Source organism: Anopheles maculipalpis, chromosome 2RL (genome assembly GCF_943734695.1).
Source record: "Anopheles maculipalpis chromosome 2RL, idAnoMacuDA_375_x, whole genome shotgun sequence".
Lineage (NCBI taxonomy): Eukaryota > Metazoa > Arthropoda > Insecta > Diptera > Culicidae > Anopheles > Anopheles maculipalpis.
This window is the reverse complement of record NC_064871.1, coordinates 1,971,714-1,994,186: the sequence shown is the minus strand read 5'-3', so window position 1 is coordinate 1,994,186 and position 22,473 is coordinate 1,971,714. Positions and strand designations below refer to the sequence as shown.

General features: G+C 46.3%; 2 protein-coding genes across 2 annotated transcripts in view; one reads left to right on the top strand and one right to left on the bottom strand.

Annotated features, from left to right (window-relative positions):
* LOC126558456 (glycerophosphodiester phosphodiesterase 1) overlaps nt 1-22,473 on the top strand; it is a 357,972-nt gene that overhangs the window by 91,378 nt on the left and 244,121 nt on the right. The gene's annotated exons all lie outside the window — the stretch shown is intronic.
* LOC126556853 (uncharacterized) lies at nt 14,820-19,070 on the bottom strand. Its single transcript, XM_050212384.1, has 8 exons — nt 19,062-19,070; nt 18,876-18,913; nt 18,638-18,771; nt 18,064-18,526; nt 17,847-17,945; nt 15,684-17,759; nt 15,066-15,609; nt 14,820-14,957 (listed from the first exon to the last, which is right to left on the bottom strand). Exons 1-8 carry the CDS (start codon nt 19,068-19,070, stop codon nt 14,820-14,822), a joined length of 3,501 nt encoding a protein of 1,166 aa, XP_050068341.1.

Sequence of the window (22,473 nt, the reverse complement as noted above, 5' to 3'; positions counted from 1 at the left end):
CGTAAATGCAACTCACTGCACGCAACGCCACCCTCTGTGGCTCTTTGAAGAAGCGAATGAATTCTGCTTTGGGCGAGTTTTTGTTGCTTGTTGGAAGAACAAAAGTTGTGTACTTCAAATCACAGTCACTTGTTCGAAATAGGAACGCTAGGGAGAGTCACCCCCGGGGAGGAAATAATGCTTCGTCGAGCTGTTAAACAAGCTCACCTTTAAGGCTGCTACGAATGGGAACGCAAAGTCAGCCATTTTTGGTACGATTTCGTTTCGTTCTAATGAGACTGGTTCTAATTTACTGTTCTGCTGCTTGCCAGCTTCATCTCGCATACAAAGCACCGGCCCCGAGCCCGAGCACAGCTGTAACGGATGGCTATTAGACGATGAAAACGGAAATAAAATTTGAGTGTCCGAATTAGCGTCCACGGATAAAATGTGTGTCGGTCTGTGTGTTCGTATCTTCTTTCAATGAATTTTCAACCGAGCCTAGAATTTCAACAACGCGTCCAAAAAGCCAAAAGCGGACAAGCGCTTCAATTTTATGGCTCCCCCTTCTATTCGCCGCAGTCCTGCAGCAGCCGGTGGTAATTTTTCTACGATTGCACTTTTTGCTGACTTCTTCTTTCATCTCTCGGGAGCACAGAAGAATATTTGCCTAATGTGCGCTTATAAATGCGGCACGATAGGAGGATAATTACAGACGAGAAAGACGAGTACGGCAGCAACTGCGCTTATCTGGCTTGACGCAAACCGACGCAGCGTGGACGGAGGATGGTTTAGGCTGTGTGAAAATGTAATTAAAAGTGGACACTGAAAATTAACTGAAAAATTGAGTCTAATTCACGGCTGCGCAAAAGGTGGCAAAAGCATTAGTGAAAACGGCCCAGACGGCTAGGGACGGAAATGCAAATGTCGTTTTGAAGTCGTCACAATTTACACAATTCTCGGATTATTTGCCGATCCCGGTTTTTTCAGTGTTTCTTTTTTTCTCTTCTAGTTTTTCTATCTCCGCTAATAAGATTCTTCCCATTCAAGGCAACTAATCTCTCTATCAACTATGACGTAAGTAGCGAAAAGCCTAGTCTGGAATCTGGACCAATCTGTTGTGGCTTTGGGAGGAGGAATCTTCTGAGAACATCTAATATAAACTGAACAACTTCATAACAATTTTTTTTGATACAGATATAATTGATTTGAGGCTCTCTTGTGCATCGCAAGCTTGTCAAAGGATCGAGCTAGAGATTCAATGCCTCAGGATGGGGTTGTGATAATGCCCTCTCAGCAAATTATATGCTATTGAAGAACACACCAAATTACATGCCATATAATTGACCTTCTGGACAGAAAATGCATCAAGAATGAGCGATGACAGGCATTGAAAACATAAGCAATCGCTCCAAGATGTATCGTAACAGCAGAACAAAATTATTTTCTTTTCGTAATGCTGTGGCGTGCTGTAACTTTGAGTTAATAAAAGAAAAGCTATCCATACTCCTCGATAAGCATCTCGTCTTATCGAGTGGTGGGATTGCAGCACCATGCCTTTCTGTGACTCCTTCATCAGCATTTCGTTGTTGTTCTTTACCCCGTTCACATCCTTGATGGAAAAATTGGAAAAAAAAATCAGTATTTCCTTTTCACCCCAACCGATTCCTTCAATGACTTGCAGCCATGCGAAGGACCCGTTGGACTGCTCTCACACACACACGCGCGCGGGGCCACACACCAGGCTGGAGCATTGGTATTTGCTGTCGTGTAAAGGGCATATCTCGCCCACCGTTCACCGTTCGCCCGCATCTTGCCGACCACCACAGACTAATGATGCATCACCGTAGACCGATAGATATACCTCATACATAATTTATGAGTCAACGTCGGCGAAAAATATTGCTCTTCCAGCCGGTCGACGGTGCACCTTGCCCGATTGCGAACGTCGAATGCGAGCGTTACGTATCGGGCGAGTTTGGCACCGATATATCCTAGGATAAACTACATCCGAAGGACAACGGCTGCTGGGTGCAGTACGAACTTTAGTGTTCGTATATCGCTTCACCCTGAGCAGTGTCACTAGGCGTTCGCCGACGAAGACGAGCTACACCTGCCAGTGGGGGCTAGGGGGAAGGAAGAGTGAAAAGCGAAAGGGACCCATCTCGTTGGGCCGACGGCCGACGATGAAAACACTCCAGTGCCCAATATCGACAACATTGTCATCGTTATCCTTGTGGAATGACGTGAAAAAGGTCTTTGCTTTTGCCACCCGAGCCCTGTTTGTTTCCTCCATTCGTTCGTGGAGTTTATTTTTTCTGACTTCTGGTTTATATTTTCTGTCTCGCTCTTAATTTCTATTGCTTTCTTTGGTCCCCTCTTTCTCTCTCACTCTCGCAACCAAGGGATGGTTTAGTGAAGGGAAATGGATGGAAATATTTTCTTTGGCGTTTATTTTGTTTCCCTTTTTTCTCTACATTTGCGGAATGTAAGCTTCAACGATGTAATGATAATGATCGACATCAATATTTTTTTTTGCTATCTTTCTACCTTTATCCATTCACATCAGCTTGTGTGTATGTGATTTTTCTTCTATAAATCACCTGACTCAGCGACATATACGGGCTGGAGCGTACAGGTGCCTAGACCAGTCAGCAGCAGTACCAGCACGGTGCACGGTGAGCGCTTTTGTTTCGCTCCATATTGCAGCAATTTGTGCATGGCTGAGCAAACGATAATTTCTTCCATTTCTTGCGAACACACTCGAGACACGTGAGCGGACGGTCGTGAGCAGCAGGATCGAACGTGGAAAGCCTTTTTAGAACGTACATATTTACGGCCTAATGGTGCTTCATAAAGGCACCGAGCGAGCAAGGGAATGCACGACGGGGACCATCAAGCATCAAGCGTACTCCTGCTGTTGTCATTTTCTTGCAGCCAGCAGACGATAAACAAATATCGGCGGCCGGTTCCTCTACCGAGTGCTTGACGTTTGCCTTTGCAAGGTGGAAAGGACCTGGCCTTTTTGTTGGTTGGCACTTTGTGTGTACGAGGTTTCCTTACTCTTCTCGTCTTTTTTAAATGAAAACGGCCCTTAGAAACTTGCTTCGATCTCACTGTGCGCCGCAATTTTGCACAAGAAGATGGCAGTTTTTTAAGCTGCTAGTTGGTGTACGTCTCACGAAGCGAATGTTTCCCTGGACGACGGACAGGCTTCGCAAAATGGCAACCTCGGGTCACCCCGAAACGGAAGGCGTCGTGATGCAAAATGATGAGGCTCGAGGAAAATACCTAAACTTTGGACTCAATGAACAATGGATAACGCAGGCTGGCGATCAAAAGAGGGCGAGAGAGAGAGAGAGATAGAGCGAGAGAGGGAGAAAAAAAACACACAGAACTGCTGACGGGCATTTTCGCACCGTAAGGTAACTTTAAGGTGGTTGGTGGCTAAGGCTAGGGGGAAGCAAAGGGAACGGGTAGCCAGGAAACAACATTTTGATGAGGACGAGCTGCGAAATTTGACACCCCGTCGCGTCATCGAGCCCTGGCACAGCTTGTGCGCTGGACGCTGGATTGCATGATTTTCATCGCACGCATTTACGTGCTAAAGATGGTGTGCGATGGATAAAAATGTCACCATTCCTTGAGGGAGGAAGTGGCAACGCAACGCAAGGATGATTGGTGACGTCAGGAAGAATTCAGATGCCACGCTTTAAATGAGGTGATGATAGATCTGAAGATAGACGGAAGCGATTTCATTTTTTGTGTGTATGTGTATCGTTGTCCTTTCATCATCCTCCGGCATAATTTACTGGCCCTTTTGGTCTTGTCAAGCGAAAGAGAAAGAAAGAGACAAACAGCCTCTATTAGCGTTCTTATTGTGTTCAAACGTGCCTTTTGCTGGCTGCAAAGGGTACCACGCAGGGCGAAGGCAGTGGAATGCGAGGAATAAAAATTTCAAACGCTCGCAATTTTTGCACCGGAATCGTGAAGAAGAAAAGAAGGACAAAAAAAAAAACAGCCTAACGAAAGCATCCGGAAACATCACTAACACTGACATTTGACAGTTTGGCGAGCTTTTCGGCAATTTTGCCGGCTCCGGCTTGAGTAAAGGAAGCTCGGGTTTTCTTCTTATTGGCAAAAAAAGTTTTGGTTTTTTTTTTTTGGATGGCAGAAAACCAAAGACGCCATCCTAATTGAAAGCGCGTTCCATCAACGAAATGTCAACGAAATCATTCCCTAATGACTTAATAGCCGTATCCGATCCGCGTCTCGTAAATCATAAGCGTAAATACTCCTTTTTTCGATTAATTCAGCTTCACGACGTGCTGATGTGAGGAGGTTGGGGCTATCGGGATCGAGATAATTCAATTCGACGTAGTGAATCTGTGTGGGATAATTTAAGCAGCGAAATCTAACCCCTTGTCAGCTTTCTCTCTTTCTCGTTGTGCCATGACAAAGCCGTTTTTGCTCGTGGAAGTTTAATTTAACCATTATTAATGAAGAATGTTACACGAGTTGTTTGAAACAAAACAGCAGCAAAGAACGCAAGTAATAGAATCCCTTCTTAAGATGCTGCTCTTGTGAAATATTTCAAAGATAGCTTGCAGAGCGCGCATTACACAAATGTTACACTTGAAAAAGTTTACCATCAAGAATTCGCTTTGATGGCTTTGATGAGGTACCGTTTTGTAACCGGATGTACAATGGGCGTTTGCATCCAATCGCAGAATCGCTACCTTGAGTGCTCCCGAAAGCTTTTAACTCAAATATCACTTTCAATGTGGTGCTGTCGGCGGAAAGTTTCATGCTCGTTTCATGCTATTAGATAACGGCAATGGTGACATTTTCCTGACCGGTAATATTTACACCCTCCTCGGCAAGCTCTTGTGAACGAGCATTAAATTACCGTCCCTCACACCGTCCGCTTCCAACGATTCTCGGTCGTCATATTTGTTCTACTGAAACAAACAATGCTGGAGACGCAACTTTTACCGACGTGGACATTAATTTTCCCAGAAGCGTTTTCGCTGAAATCGGTGTGGGAGATTGTTGGAGTCGGTCGCATTGTGTCGAATCCCAAAGTGTGTGCGTGTGTTGGTACGTCATGATATAAGCTAGTTAGTGGATAGTGGAATTGAAGTTAGTGTGGTGTCCGAGTTTCGAGTGCTTTTTGTCTTGAATCTAAACCGCAACCAACTAGCAGCAAAAGCTAGTTTTAATCCACTTAAGAGTCACCCTCAGGATGGCGCCCTCTAAGGTAACGGTTAGTTTACAAACACTCAAACAATATCCAATAAAAGTTATTCCATTCCTCACATTCCTATCGTGTGATGGTTGGGGAAGGCCGCCCAGATTCCGGTGGTGAAATTTTCTCCGTTAACCAGTTTTTTTCCCTACTTTTCTGCACTACGGTGAATGAAAAATTACTTCTACAACTGCTTGGTGCAGTTGTTGCACAAGACGCTTTTCACGATGCACTTGGCCACATCCACCTTACCTTGAGTTCACTTATTATAATCATTCATTTTCCCGTGTGACCCAACTTTACACTCCTGCTTCCTGGTGTGGGCTGTGGCACGTAACAACTTCATGAATTATTCCACGTACACCGACGGCCACACCGAAGCAGATGATGATTATGGTGTCAGGTGAAACTTTTACACATCCAAACCGTCCGGCTAAGGCAAGGTTGCTGTGGTCGTGGCGAAAGGTTACAACAACAAAAAAACGGCATATCCTTGAAAGGCTCACCGTCATGGTGGGCGCGTAAAGTGCGTCGTAAAAATATTCTTCGTGTGGAATAATACACAAACAGCACCACCAACGCACGTGGCGAGGCACAGTCGTCGTTTCCTTAATCCGTACAAACCATACCGATTCTTGTGCTTCACTTAATCCGGGTATGGTAAGGTCTGTCCTTCACTTAACCCCTTCTTTCTTGGGAGAAGAGTGGACTGTGGGGGGTTGGGTTGGATATTCCAATAACAGGAAATACACACACACACACACACACATGCCCGCACGCACACACTGGGAACCACGTTCACAAGCACACCTTAGTACGCTCTTCGCAAAGACGTGGATCTAGGAATTGGAACACAACACTTGTACACTTCCACACAATGGTGATTTCAAACTCTATAAAATTTCGATTTTTCGAGGTTTTTCATCGAGATTTTCCCATCAACACTGCACACGCGAACGAGACCAGTACCGCACCGTAACTAACCTTGTGCCCGGGTGGAAAAACTGGGGACGCACTTCAGCTGCTCCACGGGGGTGTCGCGCTACGCTACCATGCCACACACCGACTGGAATTGATGGCGCTTGATGGAAGCATGTCGCCGACACAATTCGCGTACGCCCAAGCTTGCTGTCCAGGAAAAGTCAAAAGCAACAGAAACAACAGCAACAAACACGAAAGCGAGGGAAAACACGATGCAGAGCGTGCCTGCGTGTCCTGCGCAACGTCAGTCGTCGCGAAACGGTACGACACGAACTTCGGGAGCTCAGGGAGGTTCGTGTTCCGAGTTTCCCCTTTTTCATCGCCACTGGAAGTGATGAGTGACTCGGCGGTGAGATCCCGTATAAGAAGAGGAGTCACTCACGCTGCCTTCAATTCCATCGAATGCAGTTGTTGTGTCTGACGGGAAGAACTGGTTCTTGGCAGATCGATGAGAGCACGGTTGGAGGGGAGGGGGGGAGGGGTGCAAAAGAACTTTACCTCCCGAACTCTCGACGCGTTGGGGATGTTGGGGATACGTGTTGTTCTCGGTCGACAAGCATCGACAAAGCGAACATGCCTCGAGAGATGCGAGGGATTGTAGCTTCCTCACGTGGGTGAATCCCACGCGAAAGAGAACTTGCCGAAGCAGGAACAGTAGAAGGCTCCATTCCCATGTGAACCCACACCATCCGGCGATGAGATGGGATACGCGAACCGGATACGTGTATTACCTTTGGGGATGACGTTGCGATGACGTGGTAGGTCAGTGCCACCAAGTGTTGCGCGCCCAACGAATCTTGCACAGGACGCAGGTGGCCACCAATCTAGACGAAGAGTACTTCAACATTCTTTCTAGCTCTCTAGCACTATCTCTCAATCTCTTTCTCTCTCTCTCTCTCTCTCTTTTAATGTTCAGTGTGGAAAGTAAGGGCATAGATAAAACTAATTAAAATCGGATAACGCGGTGGTCATAATGTGACGTTCAGTTCTATGTGTGTGTGTGTTTTCTCCGGCTTTTAAGTGTTCCAAGCGATACAAGAAAGCATTAAAACAACACATTACTCTTGGCGTGCACCCAACCCTCCACAAAGCGAGGTGGATTTCCCGATGTCGCTTAGTCAACACCTAATTTTTAAATTTGTTCATCCACCCCGTGTTCCCGCCCCGATAGCTTCTGGTTGGAGCTGAAGGAAAAACGCAACCGTGTGGAGGAATGATCATGTAAAAAGCAACATTCCGGACATTTATAAATGGCCCCACACTTTATCATGGCACTGTGGTAATTGACATAATTAATTTTATTTATTTTCTTCAGCCGACTCCCGTCCATCCCGAAGCGGTCCAGTTTCGCTACTTGGGAGCTGGATTGTTCCCGGGTTCTCTGTACCATCTGGCCATCTTGTGGGTGATAATGCTGGCCCACTGGCCAATCGTACTCGGTGCTGGTGGCAACCATTATGCTCTTCTCGTCTCCCGCCAAGCTTCTCCTATCCTTAGAAGACTGCACAGAACTTCTATAACAACTTTATCACTTTTCGAGTGTGTGCGTGTGTGGGTAGGAAAAACTATTTTCCCCTGAACGTGTCTAGGATCTGGGAGCTAGTCGTCGAACCATCACTGTTTGCTGTCCATTTGCTTTGCGCTCAGATTTTTCTTCTCCCAAAGCTCACGGGACAGCAGTACCCTTCGTGCCTTGCGTTGTTCTTCCGTGCTCGTTGTCATGATTGTTTCATGAAATGCTGACACTGCACGGGCCCTTTTACCGAGCGTCCATCGACCATTAGCTTTGCAGCAAAAAATGTAGAAGCATCAGTAGCACTCGATGACAAGCCCGAGAAGGAATCGTCGGTCCAAGGAAGATTGTAAATTGTGTAACGCTCGAGTGTGTGTGTGTGTGTGTGCAGAGCGAGATGTGATAAAAATGTGAAAAATAAATCCTCTTAACAGTACCTTTTTCCACTTTGTCCCATCAACTCCAGAACACGAACACACACACACACCCACACACAGAAAAAGGGCAAATTTGTACAAGATGGTGTGGTTATAATTTCTCACGAATATGTGTGTATGTGTGTGGGTTTGCATGTGTGTTAGTGCGCGGCAAGTTGAGCAAACGCAGATCCAAGGATTAAGCGAAAATTAGAGCGGAAAATGTTGCGCTGATTTAATTGAATTCAATTCAATTTCCCTTCTAAGCCTCGGCTCGACTGTTGATAATAACGGGAGCTCCTCAACGTTCCTCTCTCCTTCTCCCTCTCTCCCTCTCGACAGTTCTGTGTTCCGACCAAGCAAACATGGCTGATCGTACCAACGTGCTAAGAGAAAGAGAAAAACACAGAAGAAGGAAGCTCACCCAACGCGAGTCAACAAACCGACATAACACATACATACCGGTGGGCAGAACAATGCCAGAATGTGACGAACTCTGTCACAGGAATGGTGATGAGCAGACACTGTAAATCTGCCTGACAACGCTGTATAAATATCCATATTTTTCCACATTTTCCCCCCACTGCGAGAGTAAAGAGATTTTTGTTTTATTAAGCGTGTGCCGGTATTAAGTTTTGTGCTCTGCGCTGTGCGCTTCGCTTGTGCGAAACCGTGGACCACTCCACCGGGGAGCACTCACCTGACTAATGAAAGAAAAATCATTCGCAGAAAACTACAAAATGCGCCCATGCGAAAAACCTTGCACGCATCAGATGCGGGAATGCGCCAGCACGTGGTGGAGGGTGGAGGGTGGAGGGCTTATCGTTGGCAGATTTATGAAACTTTTCGGTTCAGGTAGCGATTTGTGTGGATTTGCATAAAATGGTTACATTTTATCCTCCTTCTGCCTTGCTGCTGCTTTTCTCTCCCGTGAAGTTGCTATTTTCCATAAAGGCACACAAAAACATCACATTTAGTCGCATCAAAACTGCTGACATATGCTTTTAAGGACCAGGTTCCCCACCAGCGTATGCCCGGTGGCGGCAGAAATTAATTTCTAAATGTGGCTTGTAATTGGGAAGAATTATAGCCCTGCCAGATGAACTCAGCGGTCCGCATAATAATACACAAGTGTGCCACACTGACTGGGGAAAACTCTGTTGGAGGTGCTGTTTTCCAGATCAAACGATCTCGCACCAGAGGACACGGCGACTTGTTAATGGGCCAGTTTTTTTTCGCTTTCTCTCTCTCTCTCTCTCTATTTCTAATGCAATAAATTATACTGATTATCATTCATTATGATGTTATTATCCTGTTTTTTGAGGGGGATCCACGTTTTTGCGAAACGATTTTATCGAGCTACAAATTTCATAATGACATGGCGTTAAGCGAACTTGGGTGCGAAACTATTCCGAGTATAGATAGTAAAAAAAAGGCTTTCCAGCGCTCAAAAACCTCGCTTAAAGCTTTCGAATGCATTGCTTTAAAAGTGCCTCTTGAGAGAACTTTTTTTTGGCGTGGCTAGTGTATGTGTGTGAAGCAATTTTCTCCCAATTTTTCCCGTCCCAAGCAGCTGTGACCGATCATAAACTAATTAACTTTTTCGATATTCATTATTTATTGTGTCGCGACAGGTTTCACCAGGACTCGCATCGACATTTCGCACATGAAATTAACGTTCAAAAATGTGTCCCCAAACTCTTTCTCTCTTGCCCTCTTTCTTTCTCTCTCTATCTTCGCAACCTTACCTCAGCGCTTGCCCAAAAAAATTCTACAGGTAAGGGACGATGCCCCACGCGCGTGGAAATGGGTTCCGGTGTCCAAAAGTGGAATTCATTTATGAGCCCAATCGTGCGAGGCTGTCCCATGATCGCCGACGAGGATTCTGTCGATGGTTCCTGTCGTCGTTTATCGACACACACACACACACGCGTGTGGACACGTTGAGGACTTGTGCTCAAATGCATCAAATCGTAATCGATGACTTCCATTAATTTCGCCCAGCGCACTGACGCAACCGGTTCGCTGGTGACCGGAAACCGGATACACTGCTTCTCGCCGAGCAGTTCAGCACGGTCACACGGTTGGCTTCCATCTGCCAGGCACGTCCGGTGATTGTGATCCGCAAGACCCATGTGGCCACCGGCGATGGGGTTTGCTTGAGTGCGGCCGGGTGGGCAAAATGAGATTATAGCCTTGTTCGTTTTTTAGCTTTTTTTTTTGGGAATTTCGGGCCTCCATTCATTCTGAGTCCATCCATTTTCAATCGATGGCAGGCGTGGACAGCTGGGCACAACCAAACCAAATATATGCTGGCAATTGCATGTCCTCATAGTGCTCCACTGCAGAGCAATCTGCTCACGAGTGCAACCCGAGAGACGCCAACGCAACTGGCGAATCAGTTCGTTCTAGGTGGTTCACTCGTTCACCAAAAAAAAAAGCTTCTCTTCACAACACAAAGCACCGTGAAATGTGAACCGTAACGGGATGAATAAAAAAGGACAGAAAACAACACACACACACACAAATAAATACGCACACATACTAGTACTAACATAGGGTAATGTATGTATGTATGTATGTATGCTGGTTCCATTTCCCGTATGACATTCGCCAATATTAATTGCATCAATTTTGAACATCAGTCACACGTGGCCATCGCGTGACGCCACCACCCGTTTTGTACACCCCCTTTCCGACATTGGGCTTTATTGCTGCCCGCTGTCCCCAAACGATGGGCGACGATGATAATTAATGTAATTTTAATTAAATTTGCAAATTCGAAAATATACTGCCAAGGATAAATTTATTCATGAGATGCGATTGATATACATTTTTGAAGCGTGCTGGCGCTTCTTTTTTTTTTCTTGCCCACCTCTACCACCAGCTTGATGATGCTCTTCCCCGTAGGCGTCAAGGGAGTGATGTTTAATTTTTGAAAAATATCTCACACTGTGAGCTGCGGGTATGTGACTTGGCTTATCTCCGTACAAGCGGACGTACCACCATTGATGGATGCTTTGGCAGGTGTGGACCACTCACGCCGCTCGTTGCTACCTTTTGCACTTCATTTATCAAAGTCCGTCTTAGCTGCCATTAATTTTTATCGATCAAAGCTTCGGCCACCGAGAAAAAGGCGGCGTAGAAGAATATGATGGATGGCGTGTGTGTCTGTGCTTGCGTGGACGAGCTGGCAACCCAGCGAAGGGTCATTCTACGCGAGCGGACGACAGTCAGACGACACATTCTTGCGTCTTCCGAAACCGTGACGTGGTTGCTTGCTGACATAATGGTGCCAAAAAGTGATTACTTTTGCTCTTCCGTTGGCTGAGAAGCTTTCGTTCATTCTGCTAGTGAAACTATCTCGCAAGGTTAGAGCAGAAAACGTATCATCTTGAATAACGCCACAAATCTTAAAGGGAAACAATTTATGGCATTAAAAAGAAAAATAAAGCCTGAATTTTCGCTTCAATAATCGATTCGATATTCTCGATATTCTGGTACGGTTGCGATAGAGGGTTGCGAGGCGCCTGGTAAGTCAAACAGCGATGGAGACGCCTGGTAGCAGCAATGCCGATGGAGGCGGCTCGGTCGAGCGTGAGGTGATTTATTGATTTTCTCTAATTATGTAGCGGTAAATTTCATTTCTGGCCTGTTGATAACTTAATTATGTGATACGTCAAGCAGCAAAGCAACATAAAAATAAAACGCACAGCAACCAACTCGGGAAAGGGCTACCACTGCTCGTATATCGACCCTGGTCGTACACAAGACAAACGGCCTGACCCGACCTACGCCAGGAGACGGGAACCTCCGCAGCCAACCACATCCCATAACTCACTGCGTGGTTTTATGGCAGTGGCCACACGGTCAAATTTCAGCCCGAAAGTCAATGAATACCTAGCGTGCGGAAGGATGTAGGTTGTTGGTGCATTCTTTTTCGCTTCACCCTAACGCATTATCCGCACAAAAATGGCGACTAGGGGAGCCGGTTGGGGAGCCAACGTGCGCATAATAGGTTCAGCCTGACAGTATATCCAACCTCGGCTCGGCTGAACAATCGATTTCGATTTCGTTCCAAACCGGTGAGATAAGGAAATTTATTGAATTTATCAATATAATTTTTACTGATCAAATTTATTACAGCCCATTCATTGTTCCTGGTGAGGGCGAGCAAGATGGGCAGGTTCCTCTGTTCGACATTGAGGTTCGAAAAAAATATTTGCAAAGGGAACGGCACCACCACTACACAAGATAATAATGGTACACGAACCTTTCTCTCCCGCGCTATCGTAATCAATTTCCCATGTAAGGGCGGTCAGGCAAATGGGGACAACAGTCGAAAAGTATTCGGAGCGTTCGGTGCGTTGATTCTCCCGGTCCAGAGATCCCGGAATCCAAGCAGCCAACAAGCTCCGGAGCAGCAGCAAAGGCGAAAGTTAAACAAAAACAAATTTTAATCGATATTAAATGTGAAAACTTTTTCGATCGTGTTATTTTCGGTTTCGACCGATTTTCGCTACATGTTTGTGCTGTATTTTTCTAGGTGGACTCTGTATTGGGTGCCTTGTATTCCTTGTCCTGTTTTTGCTCCTACGCACGCAGCCGAATTGAGCGGGACATATATTTTTATGCGCCCCCTGTTTGAATAGAGCGATTGGGAGCATGCTTTTCTTCCGGTTGTGTGTGTGTCTGTGTTTCTCCAACACCCGGGACTCCTTCATCCGGGTATTGGTTTCCCAACTCCGGTCCCTTCTTCTCTCACCCGGTCAGTGTGAGGCCGTATGATGAGGAAGTTGTTTTCCTCACCCTACTCTCACTGGTGTTGATGATTGTCATCTCATGCTCGCGGCGTTTTACCATGGAGGGGAGTATTCTTTTTTTTTTTCTCCTGCCACTACCGGAAGTGTGCCAGGGAGACAACACGCAGTGAGCAAAGGGGGATAGGGAGGACACAGGCTGTGAAAGAAAACAGCAAAGCAGAAATAAAACCATCACACTAACTTACTACCCCACAAAGAGTTTGGCGCATAAATCAACATATCTGATCGAACAAATTTGACCAACATGAACGCCCAAACACAATCGGATCGGCTATCGATGGATTGGTGCGTGGTGCGGTACATCGGGAAACAGGAAACAGGATCGGATTGGGGAGAATCGGGGTGAGAAGCTGGGTACGAATAACATTGAAGTAAAACCAGCGCACTGGAGCATGAGCTAACGAGGCAACAATTCACGAAAATAAACTTTGTCTAGCTGTTGATGATTGTGTATGTGTGTGTGTGTGTGTGTGGCTGAATATTGCTAATTCCTTTGTTTATCTATCCAACCGATTGTTCTTTAAAGCGATAATACAAGGTGAAAGTAAAACAGCAGCGGTGGGAAGAACGATTGAACGATGCAATTTTTCGTTTGTTTGTTAGTTTTTCAGTCAGCTTTTGTATGATAATATTTGTGTTTGGATGATGATGTTTTCCTCGCTTTTGCTTGTCTGAATGCTTGTGTGGGCAATACACAACAACATACTTTACACTCATAGATATAAAATATTATCTGAAAAATTCTCATGTGGAATTAAAAAGATAAAGAATTACCCAATAAAAAAGGAAAATTATTTTTACCGATCGGCGCATCTCACCACGCGATCATAAAAATACATCACAAGGTAATAAGCGCCATTCTTCAGTGTTTTCTTTCAGCAAGTTAATAAAACATTCCAAATGGACAGGTACGAGGATTTACACTACCTTCGGGCATTAAATCATTTATAGCCCTTCCATCACCAAATATCAATCAATCTGGATTTTTTGAAAGGCTGAGTAATGGGTTCATATTTAGCCATGTTTAATCAAAGTGCATCCGTCGTAGCACCGTCGGCTCTCCCGTCCTGGGAATCAATTCATTCCATTCTTGCCATTGTTTCGGTACCCTCTGTGGTTTTCCACAATGCAACGTTTCCGATTGTTGAAAAGAACATCAAAAATACATCAGATGCTTTAACCTAGCCGGATAATTTAGATTTCTGTACGCTGTTGTTACTGCCGACTAGTTCCAGGGAAGGCACTGATATTGTACATTTTTTGATCGTTGCCGTGCATGTCATTCGACGCTAATGGTAGCTGCCGGACGTTGATGATAAACAAAGAAACAAATAAGAGAGAGAGAGAAAGAAAGAGTAGAAAAACCCAGAAAGGCCTCTCACGGCCCCTTGCCAAAGATGTGTGTAGGCACACAAGGTGTGCTAGTAGTATTGGTGGCAGCAAGTCAATTGGTAATTGGATTGAAAACGAGTCCGACAGCCGCCATGACGATGATTAATGCTTTTGTTGGTGGTTTCGAATGAACGCCAGTTTCGATAGAGCCCAAGCCAATGTGGCTGAAAGAAAAAAACGCTAAAGCTGACCACAGCCCATTTGGTCTACAGTTTCAAACCGGAAGGGGGGCCCTCAGAACCGGAAAGTGATTCACAATTGTAATGCTCAGTGTCTCGCGGCTGGTCCGAAAATGGCGTGCACGAACATCATGCTGACTGCAATTGGCGTGATTTTGTAATACATTAATGATAGGCCATTCGATTCGACGAACGATGGCGATGATGATGACTGGGCTGTCGAATGGCGCGGTGTTCCGTGGTCTTCACTACAATGACTACAATTGAGCTTACCACCGGAGTGTATGCTCACGAGTAGCTAAGCAGACGTAGCTTCTGCAGGAGTTGCCCAACGTGCCATTGAAGCAGTGGTGGTGTTTTGGCCAATACTTTGCGCGACGGTTCCTCCAGACCGTCCTTTAGCAAGCCATAGCAATCCGCATTGTACTGTCAAGGGGGAGGAACCGGGGAAAAAACAAAACGAATCTCCCGTTGTTATTGCTGATTCGTATACACACGAAAAAGATTCTTCCCATGTCCCCCCCCATGACTCACACTTTGCTCCTCGGGGCGTGGATGGAACGCCAGCAGTATTTCCTCGAGCGAATCCGAACACAGCTCCTCCACCTCGACGTGCTGTGACTTAAGTGGTGTTATCATGATAGTTCCGAACTCGGGCTCGTTCCGTCCCTCGATCAACTCGCGGCTGAGTACGAGTGAAGTGCGTCGATTGGCGTACCGGTTCCACAGACAGTGCTGGAAGTTGTGCGTCAGACAAAACACACCCAAGCACCGCAAATTGTGCGCCTCCATTGAAGGATGCTTGGGACACGACGCAGACTCCAGCCCGGAGACGTAGAAACAGGTGTCCACTTGGGGAAACACGTGCACGTTGCTTCGGTGAAGAAACTTTTCAAGCTCTTGCAGCGAAAACGTTCCATCGGTGGGAAACACCGGGACGGGAGGGACTTCATCTGTGAGCTTTTTGGTGTCGCGTTTACTGTGCTCTTGCAGCGCCACTCGATAGCCTTGCGAGGTGACGTAGAACACGATTTGGAAGGATTTGGTGGAGAGGGTAAGAGCGGTGGTAAGGGCAGCACTAGAATTGGAAAGCAGAACGAAACAAAGAGAACGAGCACAAATTGAAACAGCGGTAACTGACGCTACACTTACACTCTCCCGTGGCGTCGAATATCCCAGTGCACGAATGGGATATTGCAGTACTTCCGCGAGGCCAACCCGTACACTCCCAACCGATCAGTGTAGAACGTAAGCAGTCCTTGGTCCGGATCGTACGATTGGCTGTGTATGGGCATCGTTGACCATCGGCCCGGTTCGTGCTCGATCAGCGATAGGCGCGAATCCTGCGAACTTCCAATCTCCGACCCTTGCTCCGATGTGTCCTGCAACGCTAAGTGTTCACCCCGCTGTGTCTTGCCACTGTCGAGTGACTTTTTCCGCTGCTTGCGCTTCTTTTTGTCGTCCAGAGTGCTGGAAGCTTCACTCGCACCGGATAGTGTGCGCGTTCGTCCAATGCCTAACCCGAGTGGATACTTTTTCGTAGTGCGAATCTCAAACTGCGGCCGTTTCCGCTGCTTCTCAGCGTCCAGAGTAGGCCGAGTGGACGGATGTCCGACCGTTTCATCCTCATCCGACGGGAGCGCTGGAAAGTGTGGTCGTTCCTTTTCCCGCAGATACTCGAGCAGTGCCAGAAAGGTGGAAAACATGCGACACAAACGCTCGTTGGAATCGCTGTCCAGCATAGCGTTGGGCGATTCCATTCTCTGCACGAGTGCCTCCATTTCCTGTTCCAGCTCGGTAATGCTCGTCTCGGACCCGTCGTACCTACCGGTTATGAGGGCTTGACAAAGCGGAACGGGTGGATGCAGGTATCTCGCTCCGTCCAGAGGCGCCAATGAAAATTGTTGCAATTTTTCATCCATTTCCTGCAATTGCTCTTGGGTGGCATCTTCCACCATAGAACTCCCGGCCACTGCGTCTCTATCCTCCCCGATGTCAATATCGGGTTCGATTGGGAGGCGCATTTCCGACAGCAACATCAATGGTTCCCCGTTCGCAGGATGGCTGTTGGTGAGAAATTGGTCGTACTTCTGCATCATCCCGTCCCGTGCCATCTGCTCCCGGTCACGTGCCTTCCGTCGGGCGGCTCGCTCCGTCAGTAGTGTGTACAGGCGTTTCAACTCCGCCCGGAATCGATATCCTTCCGGGATGCGTGGCAAAAGGTGCTCGCGGATGAGATAGTGCAGCCGCATCTCCAACGGAATATCCATAAGGCTAAAGTCTTGAAGCACTTTTGGTTCCATAACGAGCGCCCGGGACGTACGATGGTTGGGTGCGGCAAACAGGAGTGTCGATTTGTGTGCCTCGATTTCGTCATACTTTAGGTGAAACTGTTGAACTTCCGGCTGGAGTTGGGCGAACGGTTCGCTCGCTTCCCACGGTTCCCAGCAGCAAACGGTTGGCTCTTCCCACCAGTGACAGTGGGCCGGTAGCTGAAGCTCAATTTTAATCAACTCGTCGCTTTCAACATACGCACGAAACCCTTTTTCTGTCAACTTCAAACCAACCGGAACGTTAGTGTAGATGAAATCGGGCCTCAGTTCTACCGGCTGCGGAAGCTTGTCGAAGCGTGCCAGCTTGAACACGCCACCGACGATGGCATACTCCCGCAGGTTTATGTATCCTTGCCTGAGGGGAAGCGATTTCGGTGATACAGCAGCGAGCGTGGCCCAAAATCGATCGCTTTCCTGCTGCTCGAATTCGCCGTCAATGTCAACCTCGGTATCGTCCGTAATCACCGCTGGAACCGTCTCCGGGGCTGGTGGTTGTTTGGGAGATTTTCCTGTTTTTCCTTTGGCTGAATTTGCTTGTTTTGGAGGACCCGCTTTCGTGTCCTTGCCTGATCCGGGACCACCCTTCTGAGCTTCGAGCGCTTCAGCTTCGGTCTGTTTACGGCGCTCTTCGCTTTCATAATCTTCTCGTTGTTTCCGCAACGCTGTCAGACGCTTCCGTCTTACTTCCTGGCGTTCGTGCCACTCCGCTTCCTGGGCGGCGACCAACTCGGGAACGGGTTCCAGCGCTGGAATAGTGTACGTCGGGTCCATATTACTGTAGTGATCGAACTCTTGCCACATGCCCCTTAGAAGACAGTCCTTCAGTTCCAGCGTTGGTGGACGATGTAGTACAAGGTGGAGCGGGACCATGTTGATAACTTTCATAAGCAGATTACTTGCTCACGGGATGGACAAAAAAGGAGGAACGAAGATGAATAGGTTACAGTTGCAGAAAACCACTTTTGCTGATGATGATGCTCACTAATCTGGTGCGAGTGGAACCGGACGAAAACTCCGAAGATACATCGCCAGTACATTGTCCGCCTGGAACTGGAACTCACTCATCACGGGATCTAGTGTGCTTTGAAAGCACAAGAAACAGTAGCAAAGGTTTAGCTTGAAAACGCACCTACCAACCGGCAACCGATTGTGTGTTATACCCCAAAAGCCCCACTGAAAAGAGAAGTCCTCTCACTCACTCCATGTCGCGCGTAATGTTGCTCCCGATGCGAAAGGTCATCCTGTCCAGCGAATCGCTAATGAACTTCCGGATTTCATCTCGTACCGTGGCGACTTCTTCGCCCATTTCGTTCTCCGCCTTTTGCACCACCACACTGTCTTGGATCGATTCCAACACGGCCAGCGCCTCACAGATTGTTGGCAAGTAAATTTCGCCTATGTTCCGGAAGGTTTTTCTCAGATCTTTTCTTGTGTTTCGCTTCCGGCTCGGGTCTTGCGTCAGTGGGCTCCGTTCGTCGGCTGCCAGCGTCCAGCTGACCGAACTCTTTTCCTGTGCCTCCTGCTGAAAGACCCACCGGAACAGACACTCTCTCAGCTCGGGCGGGCTGGTCGGGTTGGGGTTCGTTCGACAGGATAGGAAATCGGTCCACTCTTTCCGGTCGGCCAACTGCTGCCCGTAGTCGCCAGCAGCTTTCTCGAGCCCTTGCGAAGAAAGAGCGTGCGTCACACTTATTGTTCGATGAAGCATTGGAAGGTTGCTTTTTTGCTGACCAAAGGAATTCTAGCCATTAAAATAAAGCCTTGTCTACTCACTGCGAAATAACTTAACGCTCTCGACAAGCAGCATTCGGCGCTGGTTGTATTCCTTCTGCTCTAGGGCAACCTTCTCGCGGAATCGCTCCTGCTCCTCGGCACATCTTTCCGCCTCGGCCTGCCGGAGAGCTTCGCTGCGCAAACAAAAAGGTCAAAAGTGGATAAATAAAAAATCAGTGATAATTCAAATCATAACAAACATGGCCAGCGGCCAAAAAGTATCGCGAGAAATAATTACAGCAATTCTTCCGGAGAGATTTTCGGACTTTTGGCTTTCTGAAACGAGAGGTCGCCGAAGCGAGGTGAAGTGAAGAAAGGTCATAAAAGTATTCGGACAACAAAAAAATCGGCCAATGTACAGGCCAGTCTGGGAAAGTTGGTCGCCAACTAGGATTAGGATTTATGATGCAAAGTTTCGACCCACCTTCGGCATTTTCTGGCAGGACAAACGCCAACAAGAGCTCTAGCTCAAAGAACGAACAAGAACGAAAAAAGAAAACTCTCTCTCGCTCTCCCTCTCGCTCGATGTTTGCTTCGATTGAAAGTAACGCCGGTCAATGCAATCTAGATTGAAGCACAGAAAGTTCGCATTGTAATCTACTAGATGTGAAAGCGAAAACTCTCGGAAGAAAATGCGATCCGAGCAGATTTTTTGGATTGCTGAAATAATTGAGAAGTTTTCGATAAGCAAACAAAAAAACAAAACGATTGACAGCTACATCATAGAGTTCTTATGAGGCATTGTGTCCAGTTGGAAGGAAAATGGTAATGTTTACATGCTGGTCCCTTCCCGGGCCAGGTGTATTTACTTCCTTGTGTTTGGGATGGGTGCACGTGGATAAATTAGACATACAAATAATCTTGCCACGACCACCGCCACCGTATTTGGGCCCTGTTTGCAATCGTCAATAACATCCGTTTCGGACGTGACTCGGTTGCCCAAAATTTACCCCACCGGCTGCTTCAAGGACGATTCTCGGTAGCGATTATTGAACGGGAACATGTGTGGCGCATTTGCGCTTGGATCGCGCGGTTGGGAGCGTGCAATTCGAAAGACGGCTTTGTAACAATCTCCGTGTAACCGTGCTACGCATCACATTACCGTACGCTTTAATGCCGATCGATAAAGAGCACCTTGCTGGAGGGGTTCTTCCTCAATTTGATGAACTCGGATCCCTCGGGACAGCTACTCTTGGTGGAAGAGTGCTCTTTTTGGTCTCGAATTTCTAACCCCAAAACCACTACTAAATGGACTTTAGATCGAATCGAGTAATCCCTCCCTACCTGTGTGAGTGTGTGTGTGTGTGTGCGCGGTCAAGATGATTTCATAAATGATTCATCGAAAGCACATAAATATAATCCAATCAGTGTCCGCTCGCCTGTGTCAAGGAGACTGGCCAGGTAACCTTCGAGTTTTTAGGTCACTTTTTCGGACTTCGAAGTGCGGCATAATCGCAAATACATAGATCGATGGAGCATCCGGCATGATGTTGCTTTTCGTGCCGCAAACACGTTGGTTGTTCGAATTTCTAAACCGCGCATTATTAAACCATCCTGCACCGTGGGATTGAGTCTATATGTGGGGTAAATATTTAATTCGTGGCTTAATCGACATCACTCAGTTCCGTGTTAGGAATTGAAAGGCCCTCTTTATTTTTCGACAGTATACTATTATTCTCTCTGAAACAATTGAATATAAAATTGTTTCTCAACGATGTGTAAATCTGTCTTTAATGTAAGCGGTCGAAAGTAAATGGAAATTAAACAGCATCCACTCTAGTGTGTGGCCCTTTTTCGGGAGGTCTTGTTCTGATTTGACGTTTTATGATATCCTTGTTTAGTTCAACAACATACTCCACCCCAAGCAAGCAAGCAAATGTAGATAAAATTTATTTGTTTTAACCATCACCTCAACCACCTCCAAAACCACTGGCAACGTTTGTACCGACTGGTAACAGCAGTGGGGAACAGTAAGAAGGTAGGAGATTTATTCCCATCCGAAAAGGCTTTTATCGAGCGTATAATTTTAGCAAGCCCATAAATTGAGAGTAAAACTCGAGCTCGAGCAGGCGAATTCGCTCCAGTAAAGCGGCACAATCATTGTGGTCCGGTGCCACATGGACGGGAAAGTAACGAAAGTGGAGACGGCTTTACTTTCAGCACGTATAGGTCTGTAAGTTGGTTGGGCTCTTTAAATATACCAAAATCTTCTTAACATCTTAACATGCCAATTTGGAACAACTTTACGCCATGAGGGAGAGATGCATCTGATTGCAACTAGCGTGGAGTTTTATTTTAAAGACCGCTTTCTTGCTTCCCTCGTTGCTGGGTGTTGAATAATTTTCCCTCAATCCGGAATAATAAAAAAAGGAAAACCGTCTCAGCTCAGGGCGTCGAAACAATACCGTAGTCGTCTTTAGCAAATAATATAATTTCCGGAACCCAAAAGGGAAGGAGTGAGTAGCTTCCTGGTGGTATGAGACATTTGGTGGTTGCATCTGGTCACCGTTGCGTGGACACTGCCATAGGGTGCCACTATGGGATGGCTCAAAGTAAGACGGCGGTCAAATTGACATTTTGATTAATGAAATGGGACGAAAGGGAGTTTTCAAGATGCATATTAATTTATTACATATTTTTTGTCTAAGATTTAGCTTTCCAAGAAGATTTTTCAAAAACTACTCAAGTATTTTTTGGTATCAGTTTTTTCATACTCGATCACTAAAAATTTTAAATTTTTTATATTCCTCCATAATGTATTGAAGAAAAAAATCGGTGAAGTACTGGGCGCCTCCATCGACACATATTTCTTACGAAAAATTATCTCCACTTGTAGAACAGTTCCGAGAATGAGTAGTAATCGTGTGTGGTTAAAACGAGATAGGAAGTGAGGGGGAAAGGGAGGTGATTGGCAGAGGTGATTTGAATTCAATGTTGCATTCTACAGTCAAAAGTAACTAAATATTTTTACAATAATTCTGTTGTTTTGACAATACTGAAAACCCAAGCTTTGCGACATGTGCTGCGTTTTGCATATATTTAGGCGTTTTTCAGGAAATTTGAAATATACCTGAGTTGAACGTTGAGATTCTGAAGTCTTACCAATATGCTAATCATAGCGAGTGGGGCGGTCTAATAAAATTCGCGATAAGGGCGCCATTCACACGTTAGGACAGTGGTTCAAATCCCATCCAAATCTTACTACGCGATTTCAATAAGTTTCGGTGTTGTATAGTTACAACGGTTTCTGTGGTTTGCGAATTGCTTACTCATAGACGTATATAATACTGTCAAAATTCTATTGCTAGTTGGTAAGATCATTGTTCTAATACATTGAAGGAATAAAAGCTTTTCCATCTTTAGACGTTGAGAGCATATGGGGCGGTGTCAGTTTTAAAGTTGGAATTGGTGTTCCATATTGACTGATTGACTCGCAGAACTCATTATCGGTTTGTTATCTTAAAAGCTTGGTTGTAGTTGGTAATTATATTTATCAAAAACTCATTCAATGTATTTCATTTGTGTGCTTTTGACCGATCCCATCCAACAGTGAGCTTAATGGATTTTTTTCGCTCTCTTTTTTTCTCTTCATTTGCCTCGTTTGAATCTGCTTCCGTGCTAGCCATGGGGTCTCCTGTCTGCGCTTCGTCCGCTTTGAATCCTAAAACCCTTTTTTTCCTGCACCAACGATGGAAATGGTCTGTGTATGTGTGGGTCTGTGCGTGTGCGTGTGCGCTTGTGTTGTGTACGCGTCGCTGGCATTGGTTATTTATTGTACAATAAATTACTTTCAGTATGAAATAAATGAGAATTATAATCGAAAACAAGCGAATGCG